Here is an 18,309-nt window from a genome sequence, read left to right on the forward strand (position 1 = left end):
TTATTTATTAATTTATAAATGGGATTAACACATTGATATTATTACACACGCATGTTTCATTTTGGTACAACCATACGAGGCAACAAAAATTAATAACTAAATGAACGGTCAGTAAGAAATAAACTTAAAAACAATAATTCTTAATATTTCAGCTTATAACTCTCCAGAGTTTCTCAAATTTTAATAGCCACAATACAATCATAAAATATAAGAAATATCCAGTAAATACACAAATTTCAATTAAAGAGGGTAGAAATACATTTATCAGCACGTTTCCTGTATATACCTACCTAGTGAAATTAAAAAAAATGAATCTATTTGATGTTATTACGGATTACCTGATTTTGTTAGAAAGATACGTGCATAAATTACACAATATATTAAATTTACAATTTACGTCCGTCTGAAAATTTTATATTGCTATAAATATATACTTAGGATACCGATACAAATCATAACTAAATCAGAAACAGAATTTTATTAACAACGTTCACGGTCACAAGAATATAGATTTATACCTTGCAGGAACAATGTTATCAACTTTCCGTTTTAATACTACGTATAATGTTTTATTACTCGAACAAGTTTACTGTGAATTGTTAGATTTACCCCATAATATTACTCGAACAAGTTTACTGTGAATTGTTAGTGGAAATAGACGTATTATCTCCAAATACTCATATAAAATACAATGTAGTACCATCCTCTTTGACGATCACACCCTTTACAGGGCCACATAGCACACTAATACATTGTACAGTAAACACTAGAAAAATGATTATAATTATTATAATTATAGTTATACGTCCAAGTAAAGTACATATAGAAATTTATATTACACACATAGTCGGATTAAAAACTACTGGGTGTCCAAAAATCCAAACGTGACTTGCATAAAGCAAAAATATGTTCCATAGAAGCTGCTGTTTGGAATAAGAAATTCGTATTCTCACAGTCTAGTTATAATCTATAGTCCTTATGATCCGTTATATTAGTTATATACAATACTAATATGCATTATGGACGTATATTAAAATGTACATACACACATTCATCGATGTTAATCTAAATACGCTTATTTTAATGAAATTTAAAGCATTTGGATTCGAAAACATTGGAATATATATATAGCCAAAATGGTTATGTACTAAATAACGTACAGAATTCCAGATAAACTTCCTTGTAATGCTATAATAATATTTAGAATATTTGAGCGAGACATTTTGCCTATTGTACGAACCTTATACAGTAGGTACTAGTTAATTATTGTTATTTTGATTGACATCAGGCACGTATATAGTAATATAAAGTACCTAGACGGTAATGCAAGCATGTCATGCGTTTACGTGAATTATCATGATGCATGAGTGGCCAAAATCAAATCATTTATTTAAAGATCACTCATGCGTAATACATCACACGAACACATAGCACAGGTCATGCTGCACTACCGTCTGGAAACATACAGTGGTTTCTAAAATACATAATATATCTCTTTCAGTCAGATCGATGTTATAAGGTACACAAATATGAATAGTGAGTTTGTAGTAAGGTCGACTTACTACGCATTAATCAATAAAGACAGCTATAATTACGTTATACATGTTTATTAAACACTAACATGTACTTTGGACTCAAAGAAAAAGCAAATAGACACCAATATTCACGTTGATACTCATCTAAAATCCGATTATGCACGGATAACTCTATTATAGTAAATTCTAACCCTTTAATAAGCTTTTAAATTTTAAATGTAAGGTTAACCACCGAGCGGCCCAATGAGACCACGACACAATAGATTTTCTATTGTGTCTGTGATTCCGGGGGCTGAGGGATTAAAGATACAATCGAATATATGACTTATAATATGTACAGGATAGCATACGATTCTGGCAGAGAATTTTTAACCAAAATGGCGATGCTAACGCAGTGTATAAATGCCAAAACCTCCTCCTTATGAAATACATAATCATCCTTATAAATAGCAATCTTGCTAAGCTTTTAGTGCTAACAATTAAATAAACAAAAATAACACAAATGACTTTGAAGATCTAAATGAACCGGTTGTAAAACAAGTATATGATATTCAGTATGAGGTGATAATGGATGACTCAACATGTCCACACTCCACACTATAGCATCCTATATTGTGTTCTAATTCTCTTGAAGTAAACAAGATTCCATTTTGAATTTAAACATGCCACAATAGTTCCAGCTAAATGACATTCATTTTACACACAAAAAAGTGATACAAAGTTATAATTTTGCAAAGTCGGTTAAAAAAAACTTTTAAAATATAAATTGAAATATTCATCAAACAAAAGGGTCAATAAAGTTAGCTTCTATTGAGGACAAATATCTTAATAGCGAATAAACTACACATATATAAATTTATCCAGCCAATGGGCGAGCAGGATTTATTGTTACGCTTATTCTACGCTCCGCCATTGGTCCACGCGTAGATAGACCTATATAAAAGGCACAAAAATGCCATCTACACCTTTAAAGACTTATCAAATTGTTAGCCAATATTTGTACCAAGTAATAAATCATAATTGACTTATTTTACAATGCTCGATTTCTGTATTACACATATTATCTTATTTTTCTCGATTAGCCTTAGCCTAATACGACTAAATTTTGTACAATACACCAAAGCGTTAACCGTTTATTTTAAACACGGCATTAATCATTAATATTACGTATATGTAATTTGTAGTATGGTTACTTGAAAACATTGATACATAAGTAATAAAATATTTTATAATTTAATTGTGCAAACAACTCAACACGATTGAGTGTTTCAATCCTTTATTAAACAAATAAAATAAATCCTTCAATTAAAACTTTATGAAATTAATAACAAGATTAAAAATATAACACACACACGCACACTCAATCGCACATACACTGGAGTTGTTAAAAATCTTACTTTTGTTTTTTGATGAAACTAGTTTCCCACAAAACAGGGGATCCTAGTGTGACTATGTGAGAACTAGTGTGCTATGAAACAAATAAATGATTATTTTTTTTATAATCTATTATAGATAATTAAAAATATTATACAAAACAATGTCATAAATAAAATAAAACAATACGAATAATTATTTATTTTGTATCAATGTCAAATATTCAAATAATTGTTATTAAAACAAATCTAATTGAAATAAACTATTAAAGCAATCAATTTAATCTCACATTACGGAAATTTAAACATCATCACAATAATTACGCATAATGTTCAAACATATTAAATACGTCATTTTACATTCACATTCTCAATCAAACCACACAATTACACACAAAACTAGGAACATTCATCAATTAAATTATAAATTGAAAACAAAAGCATAATCATAATAAAAGGCACCAAATTGAATACCCATCACAATAATTATGCCGGACATTGTCTTAAGTACTCAGAGTCGAAATATATTACAGTTACAGTGATGTCGTCTCTAAACATTCTACTTACGTCCGGGGACAGACTGAGCAAATGGGCGAGTCTAGAATGATCGACACCATATTCTGTTCCACCAATCGCATGTCTTATGAGATGCGTGGCCGCATTCCTATCCTTTGGTTTGCTCTTTAAACTTTCCTTCCTGTGCGATAACAATTCATTGATATCGCCCAGCTGTATATTCTTCCTGGGCAACTTCAGAGGATTGAAGAACACTTTGCCTTTCATGTGCTCCCCGACTAACTTCACAGATTGTAGCGGCGTCATCATATCCCAAAGGCCATCCGAAGCGATTATTAAAAATTTGTCCTTTGGAGTTAGTCTGTGATAATAAATATCGGGTTTGGCGGACAGGTACGGCGGGGTGTGGTAATTAGCCGGTATCGCTCTTTGCCCGATCAGTGGAACGGCAACTTTTGATAGAATTTCGGCCGGCCATTTATATCTGAAGTCGCCCATACTACGCAACGGCGCTAACTCTCCCAGAAGTCTGTCCCTTCTTATCACAGTTTTTCTTTCACTATCCGGATGCTCATTCCATATCCGTTTCAGTTCGTCAAAGTTTTCCGAGTTATGTTCTTTGGTAATTTTCTTTGAAATCCATTCGTTCTCTTCGGTCATCGTCCCTAAAACGGCATTGCAATCACCGACGTTCGCGACGTACAAATGGGGTCCGTCGATATACGCTATGCACGCGACGGCTCCGGATAAAGCGACCGATAGGGTCTTGTGATTTAGCGTTCCATCAGCGGCAAACGGTTCTAAAACTTCTCTTGACAGATCATCATCCAATTGAAGTATACTTTTCTCTAGTGCAGATTTTACGTCTACTTCTTGTTTGTGAAATTGCGACAGTTCCGATAGAAAGTGACGGAAACTGGTATCGTATATATTTTTTAGGTCCTGCACTATATCCGCCTGCAAATATAATATGACACATTTAATTTTAAACTTTTCATCTCTGTAATATCATTTGACAAGTTTTTTCTCACCTTATCATTAAATGTTTCTATTAAATTATCTGTTTCTTCTTGGTTTTTCACATTTTCTAAAAGATTGGATGGCAGTAGACTAGCGGCGATATATTTCATCATCCGCTTTGATAGAACTTGAGCACACGCAGGACCACCATGGCCATCAAACACTCCCATTAAGTAACCTGTAAAAATCACATAAAAAATATGAAAATTATACTTAAAATTATTTTATTGTTAATTGGATATTAGAAGTCAGAATAATATTAATCCTTTGGAAAATAAAGTAATCTAATCTAATATCTAATATATAATATTATAAAGGCGAAAGTTTGTAAGTATGGATGTATGGATGTATAGATAGGGAGGCGAAGAGGGGAATTTTCTGCAATACTCGAGCGTGGCAGTTTAAGATATGCGAGATACCTTAGACCTAATAGAACAACCTTGTTAACTATTTAGCTCTTTAAGTAGTGACGCGCGCCCAAGATAGACGATCAGATTAGTAAAAAAAAATCGATAGTCTGAAATACTCGAGCGCGTCAGATTAAGATATTGGGGGTTGATTTTAGTGTTTTAAGACTAAATTTAACTAATCTGACGATAAGTCCTTGACGCCGCCAAGTTATAGGGTCGCGAACTTGTAAAAAAAAAACGTTAATCCGGCATTCTCGAGCGCGATTGTTTTTATTTTTATTTTGAAGAATATAATCTAAAAATACAAAATCTGCCGGTTTCCGCGTGACCGGAAGTCTGGAGGAGCCATTTCGTCTTCCGAAAAACGCGTTGCAGTATATAAGTCGCGAACGATACATTTTACAAAAAAAAAAAGTTTGAATAAACAAAAAAGGTAATTTTATTTTACACAAAAAAGGTCTCTTTACATTTTTGTCCAAAGTTAAAACTTTTTGACTTGAAGCATCATAAAAACTCAAACTCCCGGTTTTTTGAGTATATCTCGAAAACTGAGGGTGTTAAGAAAAATTGATATGAAATAACGATGATTAAAAAAAAGAAACTCTCAAACCTTTTTCGGTCAGATTAAGAGAACCCACCAACATTTTTGTCAGATTAAGAAAATATGCTTTCAGGATACCGAGATAAACCTCCCCTATGAAAATCTGACGCGCTCGAGTATTTCAAAAGGACTTTTTTTTCTGCATTTTCAAAAATTCATCGTAACTTATCGTCACGCCGAAATCGTCAGTTTTTTTAAGGGGAGCTTCCTTGGGGCCTACTTAACACCCCTTCCGAAAATCTGACGCGCTCGAGTAATTTTTTTTTTTGTGCATTTTTGACGAATTAATATACCTAGCCCCACCACGCAAACCGGCAGATTAGTATACCGTTGTTATCAGAGGCACTTGGGGCATACGTAGTATGAATATCTGACGCGCTCGAGAATGCCCAAGTAACTATTTTTTTTTACATTTTTGAAAATCCGTACACGCCAAACCCACCGCTAAAATGGTTTTTACCATAGAAGCTTTTCTTTTCGAAATTATTTTATCTATCGATTTTGATAAGTCTCGACGTCGGCGCCGTTTAATTACGCCATTTAGCTACCTCGCCTCCCTATCTAGTATGGATGTAGAGATGTTTGTTACTCTTTCACGTAAAAACTACTGAACCGATTACAATGAAATTTAGCACACATATAGACGGTAACTTGTATTAACACATAGGATAGTTTTTATCCCGGAAATCCCTCGGGAACGGGAACTATTCGGGTTTTCCTTTGCAAACGCGGGCGAAGCCGCGGGCGGAAATCTAGTTACTTATAGAAATTTAATTATATTTTCATAAAATTTTCCTAGTATTCTGATTCAATGTATATGTACTTAGAAAACATATTGTGTATTTAAAAACTGACGTAGCAGCGGTATATGCGAACTAACTAGCAGTTAACGCCGCGCCGCATTTAAAATGCAGAATATACATTTTAAATGCTGACTTCAAACGGGACGCGTTTTATTCCGCTTCTATCTCTTAAGACATATGGTGTAATCGTTAAGTTTGCACAGGCGATTATCTTAAAACTGCCACACATTTTATTTCCCATACATTTTGTACCCAAAGCAGATGTTCGAAGTGACGTCAACATGGTGCAATACAATGACGAGCTCTATATAATATAGATTCTAAATGAACTTTCCATAGAATTTGCGAAGTAAAAAAAAGAACTTAAAACTTTCATATTGAATGTAGGTATCAGAGTGTTAATATTATTTTTTTGGATATTTACCGTTATATTTTTAAAAAGTGATTATTGCCATTTTACTCATTAGGTAAAGTACTTTCGATATCAATAATTTACCACCATACCACCCTACACCCTGTGTACTATACATACATACAGTGTATGGGTTATATAAATTAGGCTGGTTTAATAATAATTGAATAAATAAGTTTACGCTATTAATCATGCAATAGTGTCAACTTTATATACAGTGGTGGTCACATAATTAAAGACACTAAAAACATTTTATACTACCCAAAACACTTCTCTCAACATTTTTTTTACACTACCATTGGAACTTGTTAAATAATTTTAAAATATTCAGGTATGTGTTGTCTAATGCTAAATTAAATTTTATCTACAAAACTTGTCGGTTTGTTAAATTTTATTCGGTTCATCCTTACTACTAGCAGTTTTAACCTAGCAAAGGTCTGGCCATATAATTAAAGACATTAGACTCGCTTATAAGAAATATAAAAAAAATATTATTTTAATGAGATTATTTTTACAACACAAAATACCTGACGTTTTTACAAAACATTTGTACACTTTTCAATATTTGGTTGCATGTCCTTTGGCAGTAATGACGGTTTACATCTCTAGGGCATGGAAGCAACTAATTTTGTTCAAGTTGCATCACTAAATTGGTTCCATTCTTCGAAAATGTTTTGCAAAGTTAGTCGACGTTTGATGATCGCGTTGCCGCGACTTCTTTCTTTCTTGATTTTATAAGTTTTCGATCGGATTTGAATCCGGACTGTGAGGGGGCCAATCCAAAACAGTTACAGATAACAAGCACTTCACTACTTTTGCTGTGTGCTTGGGATCATTATCGTGTTGAAAAGTCCAAACAACAGGTAAATTTTCCTTTGCATAGGGCAGCATGGATTGCTCTAAAATACACTTGTACTGGAATTTATCCATGTTGCCTTCTGTCTTTTGGACAGGTCCAACACCAACTCCAGAAAAACAGCGCCACACTATGATATTTCCACCCCCCTGTATAACTACTTTTTAGAGTATCTTGGATCCATTTCCTTATTGAGATGGCGTCTTACATATTGTTTTCTGACAGAATTAATCATATTAATCTTAGTTTCATGCAGAAACAGCACATGTTTCCATTCTCGTTCAATCCAGTGTTCGTATTTTGTAGCAAAGTGAAATCTTGCCTTCACATTTTGTTTTTTCAAAAGTGGTACTTTCCGGGATACTCTTCAGTGCAAGTTTTCCTCACACAGTCTCCGTCTAATTGGGCTTGCAGCCCCCCCTTCAAGCCTGCTGCACCATACAACTCTGAACTGTATCAGTTCTGACCCTTTAAATGGATCTTTTTAGCCAACAACACCATTTTTGAATCTTTCGGCCGAGTAGTTTCACTTGGTTTTGCTTTTCTGAGTACGTTTTCGGTCGTGTGGAACATCTTGACATATTTTATAGCATTCATAACCATATCCTTGAAACAGTTTAAATTATCATGGAAGTTGGAAATAGTTTTTCTTGCGGAGGAGTCTCAACTCTTGTTTTTAACCATAGTAATTGATATTAAAACTATTAAACGTATGAATTTTAATTTTAAAAGTTAAAAATAACCAAAAAAATTATAGTGTCAACGATCTATGAAATTACGCGACAAAAGGAAGTAAAGCACAATGCTGTTTCTTTTTATTTATAAAAAATTATAACTCATTTCTTGTTGTCTTTAATTAAGTGGCCAGCTATACGTACGTTAACAAAGTTTGTGTTACATTCCCACAGAGACCAAGTGTCGAAACTTACAAGGAATATAACTATTTGTTGTCCCTCATTTTAAAGAACATATTGTCTTGTATGGTTTAATAAAAATAATACTAGATTAAATACCTTTTTCAGATAATTGTACTTCCTAATGTAAATATTTTATGGTCAATTAGAGGGTGTCTTTAATTATGTGACCACCACTGTATATGTATTTATAACATAACAGAAATGTGACTAGATTTTAATACAAAAATCTAACAACACTTACCTTCTAAAATAAGTTGACCTATGGTGTAAAATATAATAAGACATGATGACTTCCTTTATAGAGCAGTGCAATTTTTAGTTACTGTAGCATTTAATATACAGTAAAATGAAATATACCATTAATTGTGTTAATGGTTCTAAAGTCTGTGAAAGCATTAGAGAATTGCTGAAGTATCCTTTTTAAACATCTTAACCATTTTGTAATCCATACTAATATTATAAATGCGAAAGTAACTCTGTATGTCTGTCTGTGTCAATCACGCCTTAACTCCTGAACCAATTTGCATGTTTGGTATTGAGTTATTTTGATACCCGAGAAAGGACATAGGCTACTTTTTACCCCGGAACATGGGATAAGTTTTATTCCGAAAATACCACGGGAACTGGAACTATGCGGGTTTTTCTTTGACTGCGAGGGCGGTGCCGCGGGTGGAAAGCTAGTCATATATAAAAAAATCTTCTACAATTTATAATGAAGGAAAAACAAGTAATTAAGCTGATATCTTCTTTTTTTTTTGTTATAATTGTGGAACTATAAGTGTAAAAAGATTGTTAGAAAATAAATAATGAAAATACTAAAACATGGATCAGTTGTGTCCCTAGACACATAAAACTGAAAGAATAGAATAAATTAGATCGCTCTGGCGGGTCACTAGTGGCTGAATTGGTCAGGCATCCGGGTTGGCGAGTAAGGATGCGGGTTCGAGTCCCACCTCATGATCAAATTTTTTCTATTCTTTATGAATTTATATAAATTTATATGGATCAGTAATTATTATTTTAATGCATCTAATATTTAAGGCTGTTGAGATACATCTACTTATAATGTTATCTACCATTTGGTTTTAAGTTTTAATAACTAACAATAAATTAAACAACATTCCAAGCAGTCTATGTTTATTTTAAAGAAACTCTACCAAGTAAAATAACTTATATTTCAATAGATTTTTTTATTGTCCATTAACATTTTTAGTTGATTATTAACTAAGTATTGTACCAAGAATCTAGTATAAATACGTTACCTTTAACCAAAATAAAATTGCACCTAAGTGTTTACAAAAATGAATGTTGTGCCCATGAAGATACATTACACATACCATAAACAAATAATGTTATTTTCACATACCTGGTGTCATCTTACACTGCGCCTCACTTCTCGTGTCTTCTATGGGATCGTTGGAAGCTAGTTGGTTAGAATCATAGGACTTTATGGCACCATATGTGAACTCCTTATTGAATTCATTTTTACGCAGAGTAATTGTAACCTGTAACAATATAGTAGTTAATTATACATGTGTACTTTTTATATCGGATGTTGTAGACCTTTCCTTTAATACATAACTTTTTTTGAGAAAAATAAGCAAGTATTTGTTTCTCTAAGACCTAAGTTAACATCTAATGTATTGTGTTCAATGAATAAATGAATTATGAATTTTGAATCTTTTTCTTTTCATATTTTTTTTTTTTGCATGTTTTTTATTATACAGCCTAAACATGAATAAAATGTTTAATTCGCATAGACACAGACAGCATTGAATCAATACAGATAAACTTATAAAAATATATATTTCAATTTTGATAAAAAGAGCACTGGCAAAAATCTGTTATTGTATCCATTCTTCAATGTGAAAAATTCATAGCAATTATCATTTTAAGCTCTTGTCTCTGGTATGGTATCATATTTTTTTTAAATCAAAACCACTGAAGACCAGGCAAAAACATATACAGTGTAAACTCTATATAACGACACTCGATTTAACGACAAACTCTCTAAAGTGTCAAAATCAATTGCCTTTGGTTGGTTTAGCTTATCTACCATACAATGATACACTCTACATAGCATCACACCCACTCTCAATAACGACAACAATTAAGTAATAAACTCGACGTCATGCATACCGAACTTTCTAAGAAATTCGTTCTTTTGTTTACAAATTGGGATTGCTTGCACGTGTAGACTGTTTTTGACCATGACTAATAAGTATAAGTCATGGATTATCTATATGTTATAATATTCTTAGTTGCTCACAAACTTTCAAACTGTAAACATGGCTAGTAAAAGAAAATCATTGTGTATTGACGAAAAAGTTTTATTGATATGCGCAATAGAAACGGGCGAGAAGATAAGTGATGTTGGCAAACGTTGGCATAACTACTAACACTAGTCTGAAATAAATTTTCTCTTTTTCTAATTCTGATTTTTCTTCTCTCCATTAAAACGACAACTCTAAATAACGCCATAAAATGCACAGTCCCTTCGGTGTCGTTATATAGAGTTTACACTGTACATTTATTGAGTGAGAGTGGGATTGAATTAACCACACACTCGCATTTCAAAATATGCAATGGTAGGGGGCAAAATGCATTTTTTTTTTTTCGTTTAGAAAAAATTCAATTAAACATTCTTGCAGCCATACATTAAATATTGCTTTCATCAAAAAAACTATGAACACACTAATCCTCTTGTGGGATCTAGTACTAAGTGTTTATGTTTATATTATACTAGCTTACCGCCCGCGGCTTCGCCCGCTTTCTCTAAAACGATTAGAGATTTAAACTATCCTATCTCTCAAGTTGGATCGAACTGCATGTGGTGTGCGAATTTTATTATAATCGGTTAAGTGGTTTAGGAGTCCATTGAGGAAAAACATTGTGACACGAGATTTATATATATTAAGATATCATTACAAATATATAAAAATATTGGAATCCAGTTACCCAAACTCATTTTATATACTTGTACAGTTTGAAAAGATTAAGAATATATATATAAGTATAATATATGAATTCGCTTTACGGTACAGTTGCAAAAGCATTTCCATAATCCATTTATATTTAGGTCATGGTATGGTTAAAACATAAAACTTTGTGTTCAGTAACAAATATAAAAATTCGAAACACAAATGTTGGACAAAATGAAATCTATAATCTATATGTACCTAATGACATACTATGACTAAAATGTATGTTTCTAATAAGACTAACTAAAGCATTGCAATTCATCACTAAAAAATTCAGCATAGCTTGTACAAAATCTTATCGCCTATGTACACGAACATGATTATATAAACATTTATAGCATCGCACTTACTTCTTGGGGTGAAGGAAGAGACGTGATGCCATCTTTATGGGATTGTCTTGCATATTGAGAACTTCTAAAAGAACGCACTTGGATTTTCGAAGCGAGACTTCGGTCGCTTTTTACATTTCTAACATGACTTAGATTATATGTAACAAAAAGCGTTCGTCGCAAGCCACGGTCCAATTTCATATAACCATTCATAACAACACAAATATTTGAATACTTGAATAATAATTCATATTTAAACAGTAGGTTATGTTATGCAATCACTTAATTTATGTGAACAATAAAGTTCTACGTGAATTTTATATAATTACAGACGACATTTAAGTCAATAGTCAATACACTGAATAAAATTTACTTTGTCATATTTTTAATCCTGACATCTGTTTGTACACCAGCCACTTTCAGCCGTATTCACAGATTAAGTATTTTTTTAGGGATGGGTAAAAAATATCGATATATCAAAATATCGATATTTTTTCAGAAAAATATCGTTACGAATTAGCGATATTTTTTCCCGCTATATATCAATTTTCGATATTTATTTTCAGATATCAAAATCGATATATTTTTAAAGCTCTGCTATCTGCTCATGCGTCACATCATGATTTGACCAATCCGATTTCTTAAATTTAGAAAATAAAATAAAAATAAAAAAAGCAGTAGCCTTTATGGGTTTAGTTTCTTTGCTTCAAACACGAACAAATTACACAAATTACTCTCCATGACTTGCTTGTCTATGGCAATTGGCAATGACATTGCTTGTTGGTTTGGTTGGTATCACTGCGCTGGACTGACTGTATTGTATTGTATTTTATTTTTTTTAAATAAATAAAACTTATGTTGAAACAGTCAGATGTGTATTTGCTTTAAAATTTCGATAATTTAGGCAGTTTTTATAAATAAATGCAAGTTGGGCAAAAAATATCGATATATCGAAATATCGATATTTCTTGGGTGATATAAATCGATATTTTTGAAAAATATCGATACGATAAATATCGATATTTTTTTCCGTTTGCCCATCCCTAGTATTTTTAGTTAGGTACTAACTTACTACTAGTTACTACTATACTACTTGCTCTGTGGTTACTACTTTTACAGGTGCACAGTACGCAGTAGGTACCATATTACTTGCTCTGTGGGTACCGCGGAGTAAAACGACTGATTTTGAAAGAATAATTCTGTGCCTCCAGTGAATAAGGGAATAACTCAAAAACAGCACTTTTCAGGAGAGACAAAAAACTATATAACAACACTAAATCTTTGTAACTTCAAATTTTTAAGCTTGTATGGGTAAGATATGATGTTAGACTTTAGTTTTACATATAAACAGATATTGTAACAACCCCATAAATATACTTTTTTCGTGTTTTTCTGTAGTTGTGGCCTTATGAACGAGTACTTCATGGAATAACTCAATGTATTCACATAAATTTTTTTTTGCTCTTTGCAATATAACGACTTATGCCCTAATGCACTATGTTCATAGTCGCATAACACGACTTATATTATTGCCAGTTTTGGTTTTATAGAAATAATGCGACTTATCATGCTTGAAATTTGTGTACTTTATGACTCAATTGAGGCCTTTTAGTGGAACAACCATGCATGTAGCTTGAAAAACGAATGAAATCAACGGATTTTTTATTGTTATTAGATATAATAAAAACAAAACAACATTTAGGTGTTTATGCATTTAACCTTAGAAGTCCAATCTACGTAAATTTGATGTACACCGCGGCGAAATATCTTTGTCTTTCTATATTTACCATCGAATCACTTCGAAATCCAGAAACAACTCATTAGCCGTCGAGACCTAGCAGTACCATGGACGAATATTATTGGGTCTATGGCAGTACATAGTTGGCTCTTCCCGGTAAATTCCGCCATTTTGTAGTAAAGAGGATGTTGTACGTCATTTTGACGTATAATTGGGCTTTTCGTAACTTTTAAGATTGTTTAAAAAAAATATTTTGTGATTTATTTGAATATTTTTTTTTCCAAGTCACGCTTTACATGATATAGTATTATATACTATATATTGAGTATAAAATAGGATCCAGAAAACTTTAACACTAGGACGAAATACCTTCAATTTTAGTAAATGACTGTTGTCCTCCGCTGGATTTGGACTCCAAGAAAGAGGATTGGGTGGCTGAGATGTTGTCTGGTGGTTATAAACGAATATGTCATGGTGGTTATACATTGAGGATACAAGCACTATAAAGAGATAAGAGAAGCTCGAAAACCATATTCCTGTATGTTCAGTTACCTTACAGGGAAAGTTATAGGTGGTCTGTGGCGATATTTTACGGCATGATATGAAATTTTAACAATTTCTATATCTTATAATATCAAAATAATATAGATAAATAAAGAAAAAACAATGAGCCGCAGAGATTTTATGAAAAAATTAAGCACAGATTTGAAGGTGCCTTGGATGCAAATACGACTTGAAGAGACTCTACGTGACAATATCCCAATTTTTTCAAAATATGTGGTACCAGAGTATCCATAATATGTTAACGATTATGCAGGACCAAAATAGTATCGATATTGCGGATTTTTTCCTATAAAAAAGGCAAATTACAGTGGCTAAAACGCTATATGAGAGAGAACACAATATTCATAATTGTCAAGACTGGTTATAATTTTTTTTCTATGCGTCTATAATTATAGTATTATTGGTTAGATTAAATTAAAAAAAACTAAGTAGTTATTTTTTATAAAACTTAAGTACCCAATTATAAGAAGTTTAACATTTTTGTTGGCTTTTTTAGATAATTAAATTATCGTTCTGTATTTATATAAACAAAGAGTATAATATCATTAAATGCACTTAATGTTTTAATTAAAACTGTATTTTTATCTATTGCAAAAAATAGTTAATTTCCATAGAAATATTATTAGTATCCCAAGTTGACTGATAAATACCTTTTTTTTAAATATAAAGATTTATTGTTGCATATTTATTGAAAAAACGATTGAAAAATATTATAAAGCAAAAAGAAATAGTGTCTGTTGTTTCCGTGCAGTATTCAAATAGACCAATAGCAACACGGCATTAATGCGAAACTGTCTCATTTCGTCACTTGAACCAATGACACTAAGAGTTGTTCCTTTATGCTCATGTTACAAAAATGACACAAATGCGTTTATATACTAAAATAGTGTTAGCACGGATGGAACAAAATGAGTTATGTCTTTATTCAAAAAGTATAACTACACATACGTCCTTGTGTTCGTGGGTTATTTTGACTCGAGACGAATAGTTCCTTTGCGATTGCCTAAAATGATGGATAAGGTAACTTATACCGTTAATCACACCCTACTTATACCGTTTGGGTCATTCGAAAAAATGGGTTAGGATGCAGCTAGAGATATGTCCTTTTGATATGTTGTGTATTTTGACGAGCTGAATCCAATGGTGCAATAAAAACCAAAGGGAATAACTCGTCTTACTCCCTTATTCACTGGAGGCACAGAATTATTAATGCATTTTGTCATCTGATGGCATATTTATATTTAAATAAATAAAAGATTTTCATGTGGCAACTTTATTTGACAACTATCAATTTGGTGTCAAATTATATTTTAACTTCTTCGCTTTTTACGATTTTGTCCTCAAAATCTTCGAAAATCACAAGCAAGAGGTGTTGTTTACAATGTGTATAGAAAAATATTCGGTGAAGAAGGGACAATTTTGAAGCGCTTGGAAGATTTTATTGCTAAATTGGACTTACCCGTTTTGATTCTTAAATTAAAAATATTGTAGGTAACTATAATATTGTTTGTCGAAATATAATTTTATGAAAACTGAACTGAACAGGAGTTTCCAATACAAGTCAAGTCCAAGCTGTCCAATTTAATTGTATAATGTGTGTATCTGATAAGATCTGATATTACTTACGAAAATAAACATGATTTTATTTTATTTTTGTTTTATTCATTAGTTATATTTTATAAAAAATTATAAAAAAATCGGGTATTGATCTGCATTATCATTACATCCATATTTTCACATAGCATAATGATAATATCATTATCATATACAAATATAGGTATGAAACATAGGTATGAAAGCATTGAGCTAATATTACTACATATAAAGGAGACACCACGAAGAAAACCTGTCAATTAAAACCAATTAATGTAACAAAAAAAATTGATACTGTGCCTACCAATACCAATAAACGTTGGTAATTTATTTTCATATTTTCATGTTTTAACCTTTTTCCAAATAATATCCACAATACAATATTTTCTAAAATATGTGTAAAATTGTCATTTTCCACGATAAAAATGACGTCATGGAATATTACTAACTAAACCTTGAACTAAACATCTTTCATACCACAGATCTACTATAGGTCTACCAGAATCTGATGGCATATTTATATTTAAGAAATAAAAGATTTTCATATGGCAATTTTATTTGACAACAGCAAACAGCTATCAAAATGGTTGTCAAATTATTTGTCTTCTTTGCAATTCTTGAATAATTTTTAGGATTTTGTCTAAAAAATCTTCGAAGATGTCGAAAAAGCCGCTGCGATCACAAGCAAGAGGTGTTGTTTATAATGTGTATAGAAAAACATTCGATGAAGAAGGGTCAAACACATCACAATTTTCAATTTTGAATATTTTATTGGTAAATTGGACTTACCCGTTTTGATACTTAAAATTAAAAATATTATAAGTAGGTAACTAACTAAAATATTGTTTTTTGATTACAATATAATTTTATGAAAACTTATTACAGGAGTTTCCAATACTAAGATGCAAAAGAGACTAAGACACTAAGAGCAATAAACCTTGCTCTTAGCAGCTATGCGACAAGTCCAAGCTGTCAAAGTCAATTTTATAATTATTTGTGTATCTGTTAATACTTACGAAAATAAACATAGTTTTATTTTATTTTATTGTTATTTTATTTTATAAAAAAAAATATTAGCATATTCTAGTTTTGATCTGCATTATCATTACATCCATATTTTTACATGGCTTAATGATAATGAATATACAAATATAGGTATGTGTAAATAATAATATGTATTAAGTACATAGATAAAAGTAATATGTATATTATACATGTAAGTAGTACCTACAAAATATTAAGTGGATATCTCATTATTTGGTACAGTATTGTTCACTTATGTAATGTGACTAATGATGTTGAGGACAAAATAAAGAATAAGCAGTATCAAGATCGGTCAGTCCATTTTCCCTAGGGTTGCACACTCAAAATTTTGATTTCCCCAATTGCCATCAGATTCTGGTTTACCTATAGTAGATCTGTTTTTCATACCAAATGGCATTTCTTAAATTTTGAGTCTTATGACGAATGACGCAATATGGCGCCCGCCAAAAATTTTGCTCGAACCAAGTTTTAAAAATGATTATCTTGTTAATTACCGATGAAAAGTTGTTTCTTTGCACTTTGCCGCATTACTTGTATTTATTAGTGCAATATCGTAACACACTCGAAGGCATATATTTTGATAAGTTTCATGGTTTTTTGCTTTATAACAAACGAGATATGAACGCGACTATCGCGCTAAAGCGACTGAGTGCAGAGAGGCCACTTGACCCATGTTGAGCGAAACATAAGTATATAACAATATAATAGTATCTCAATATTGTATGAAAGTAATATGTATAATACATGTAATAAGTACATACATAATATTATGTGGATATCTCATTATTAAGAACAGTATTATCCACTTATGTGATGTGACTAATAATATTCAGGACAAAATGAAAAAATAATCAGTATCAAGATCGTTCAGTCTTATTTCCCTAGGGTTGCACACTCCAAATTTTGATTTCCCTAATTGCCATCAGATTCTGGTTTACTTAAAATACATATAGACATAATATACAATACATTCAGCTATTATAACTAGTAGCTCAATGATTCAATATTAAAATTTTTAGTTGGTGTTAATTCATTTAACATTTTACATAGACATTTCTGTTTTTCATGAAGTTATATATTATAATAATTGTGATTATAATAATATTTTCGTAGTCATAAATGGACCTATTTATGCAAACAGGGACCAACCTACATTTTTTGTGAAATTGAGATATTATGTAGGTACACAAATAGTGTTAAAAAAACGTTTTCAACCTTCTCAAAAAATTTGGTAGAGCTTTGATTACTGTAAGTACAGTTTTTTACATGTCAATTGCGGAACCAACCCAATTTCGCCAACTTTCACTAAGTATGCAAGATGGAACCAAAGTTGGTTGGTTCTATTTTATCACAAAAAGCTTCATTAGTTTTCAAGGTTAACTAGAACCAACTGACTTTGGTCCTTGTTTGCAAAATGAAATTTCTCGGCCTTTAAGTTAGCAAATGGCTTGGTTCTATATTGAATTTGATTTATATGTTCTATTTATTTAACTCCAATCATGTTTTTATTATAAAAAGCACTAAATAAAAATTGTACCATCTAGCGCGAAAAGAACGAACGTTACCGAAATCCTGTATTCCATAATAAGATGCGTTCATGTCTGTCAATAATTGTGA

At 31.6% G+C, this 18,309-nt stretch overlaps 1 protein-coding gene across 1 annotated transcript; it reads right to left on the minus strand.

Moving 5' to 3' along the window:
• Positions 1–806: 806 nt before the first annotated feature.
• LOC123705448 (pyruvate dehydrogenase [acetyl-transferring]-phosphatase 1, mitochondrial) lies at positions 807–12,168 on the minus strand. Its single transcript, XM_045654221.1, has 4 exons — positions 11,775–12,168; positions 9,810–9,948; positions 4,456–4,622; positions 807–4,381 (listed from the first exon to the last, which is right to left on the minus strand). The coding sequence occupies exons 1-4, from the start codon at positions 11,964–11,966 to the stop codon at positions 3,395–3,397; spliced, it is 1,485 nt and encodes a 494-aa protein (XP_045510177.1). The 5' UTR covers positions 11,967–12,168; the 3' UTR covers positions 807–3,394.
• Positions 12,169–18,309: the final 6,141 nt, after the last annotated feature.

The sequence above is a fragment of the Colias croceus genome, chromosome Z, assembly GCF_905220415.1.
Source record: "Colias croceus chromosome Z, ilColCroc2.1".
Classification (NCBI taxonomy): Eukaryota; Metazoa; Arthropoda; class Insecta; order Lepidoptera; family Pieridae; genus Colias; species Colias croceus.

What these genes read in the sequence shown, in the direction of transcription:
- LOC123705448 (XM_045654221.1), bottom strand. Translation starts at nt 11,966, where the DNA reads ATGAATGGTTATATGAAATTGGACCGTGGCTTGCGACGAACGCTTTTT. An exon ending in CTCTTCCTTCACCCCAAGAA is followed by an intron (nt 9,949 to 11,774) that starts GTAAGTGCGATG and finishes ATATTGTTACAG; the next exon opens with GTTACAATTACTCTGCGTAA. An exon ending in GCAGTGTAAGATGACACCAG is followed by an intron (nt 4,623 to 9,809) that starts GTATGTGAAAAT and finishes TGATTTTTACAG; the next exon opens with GTTACTTAATGGGAGTGTTT.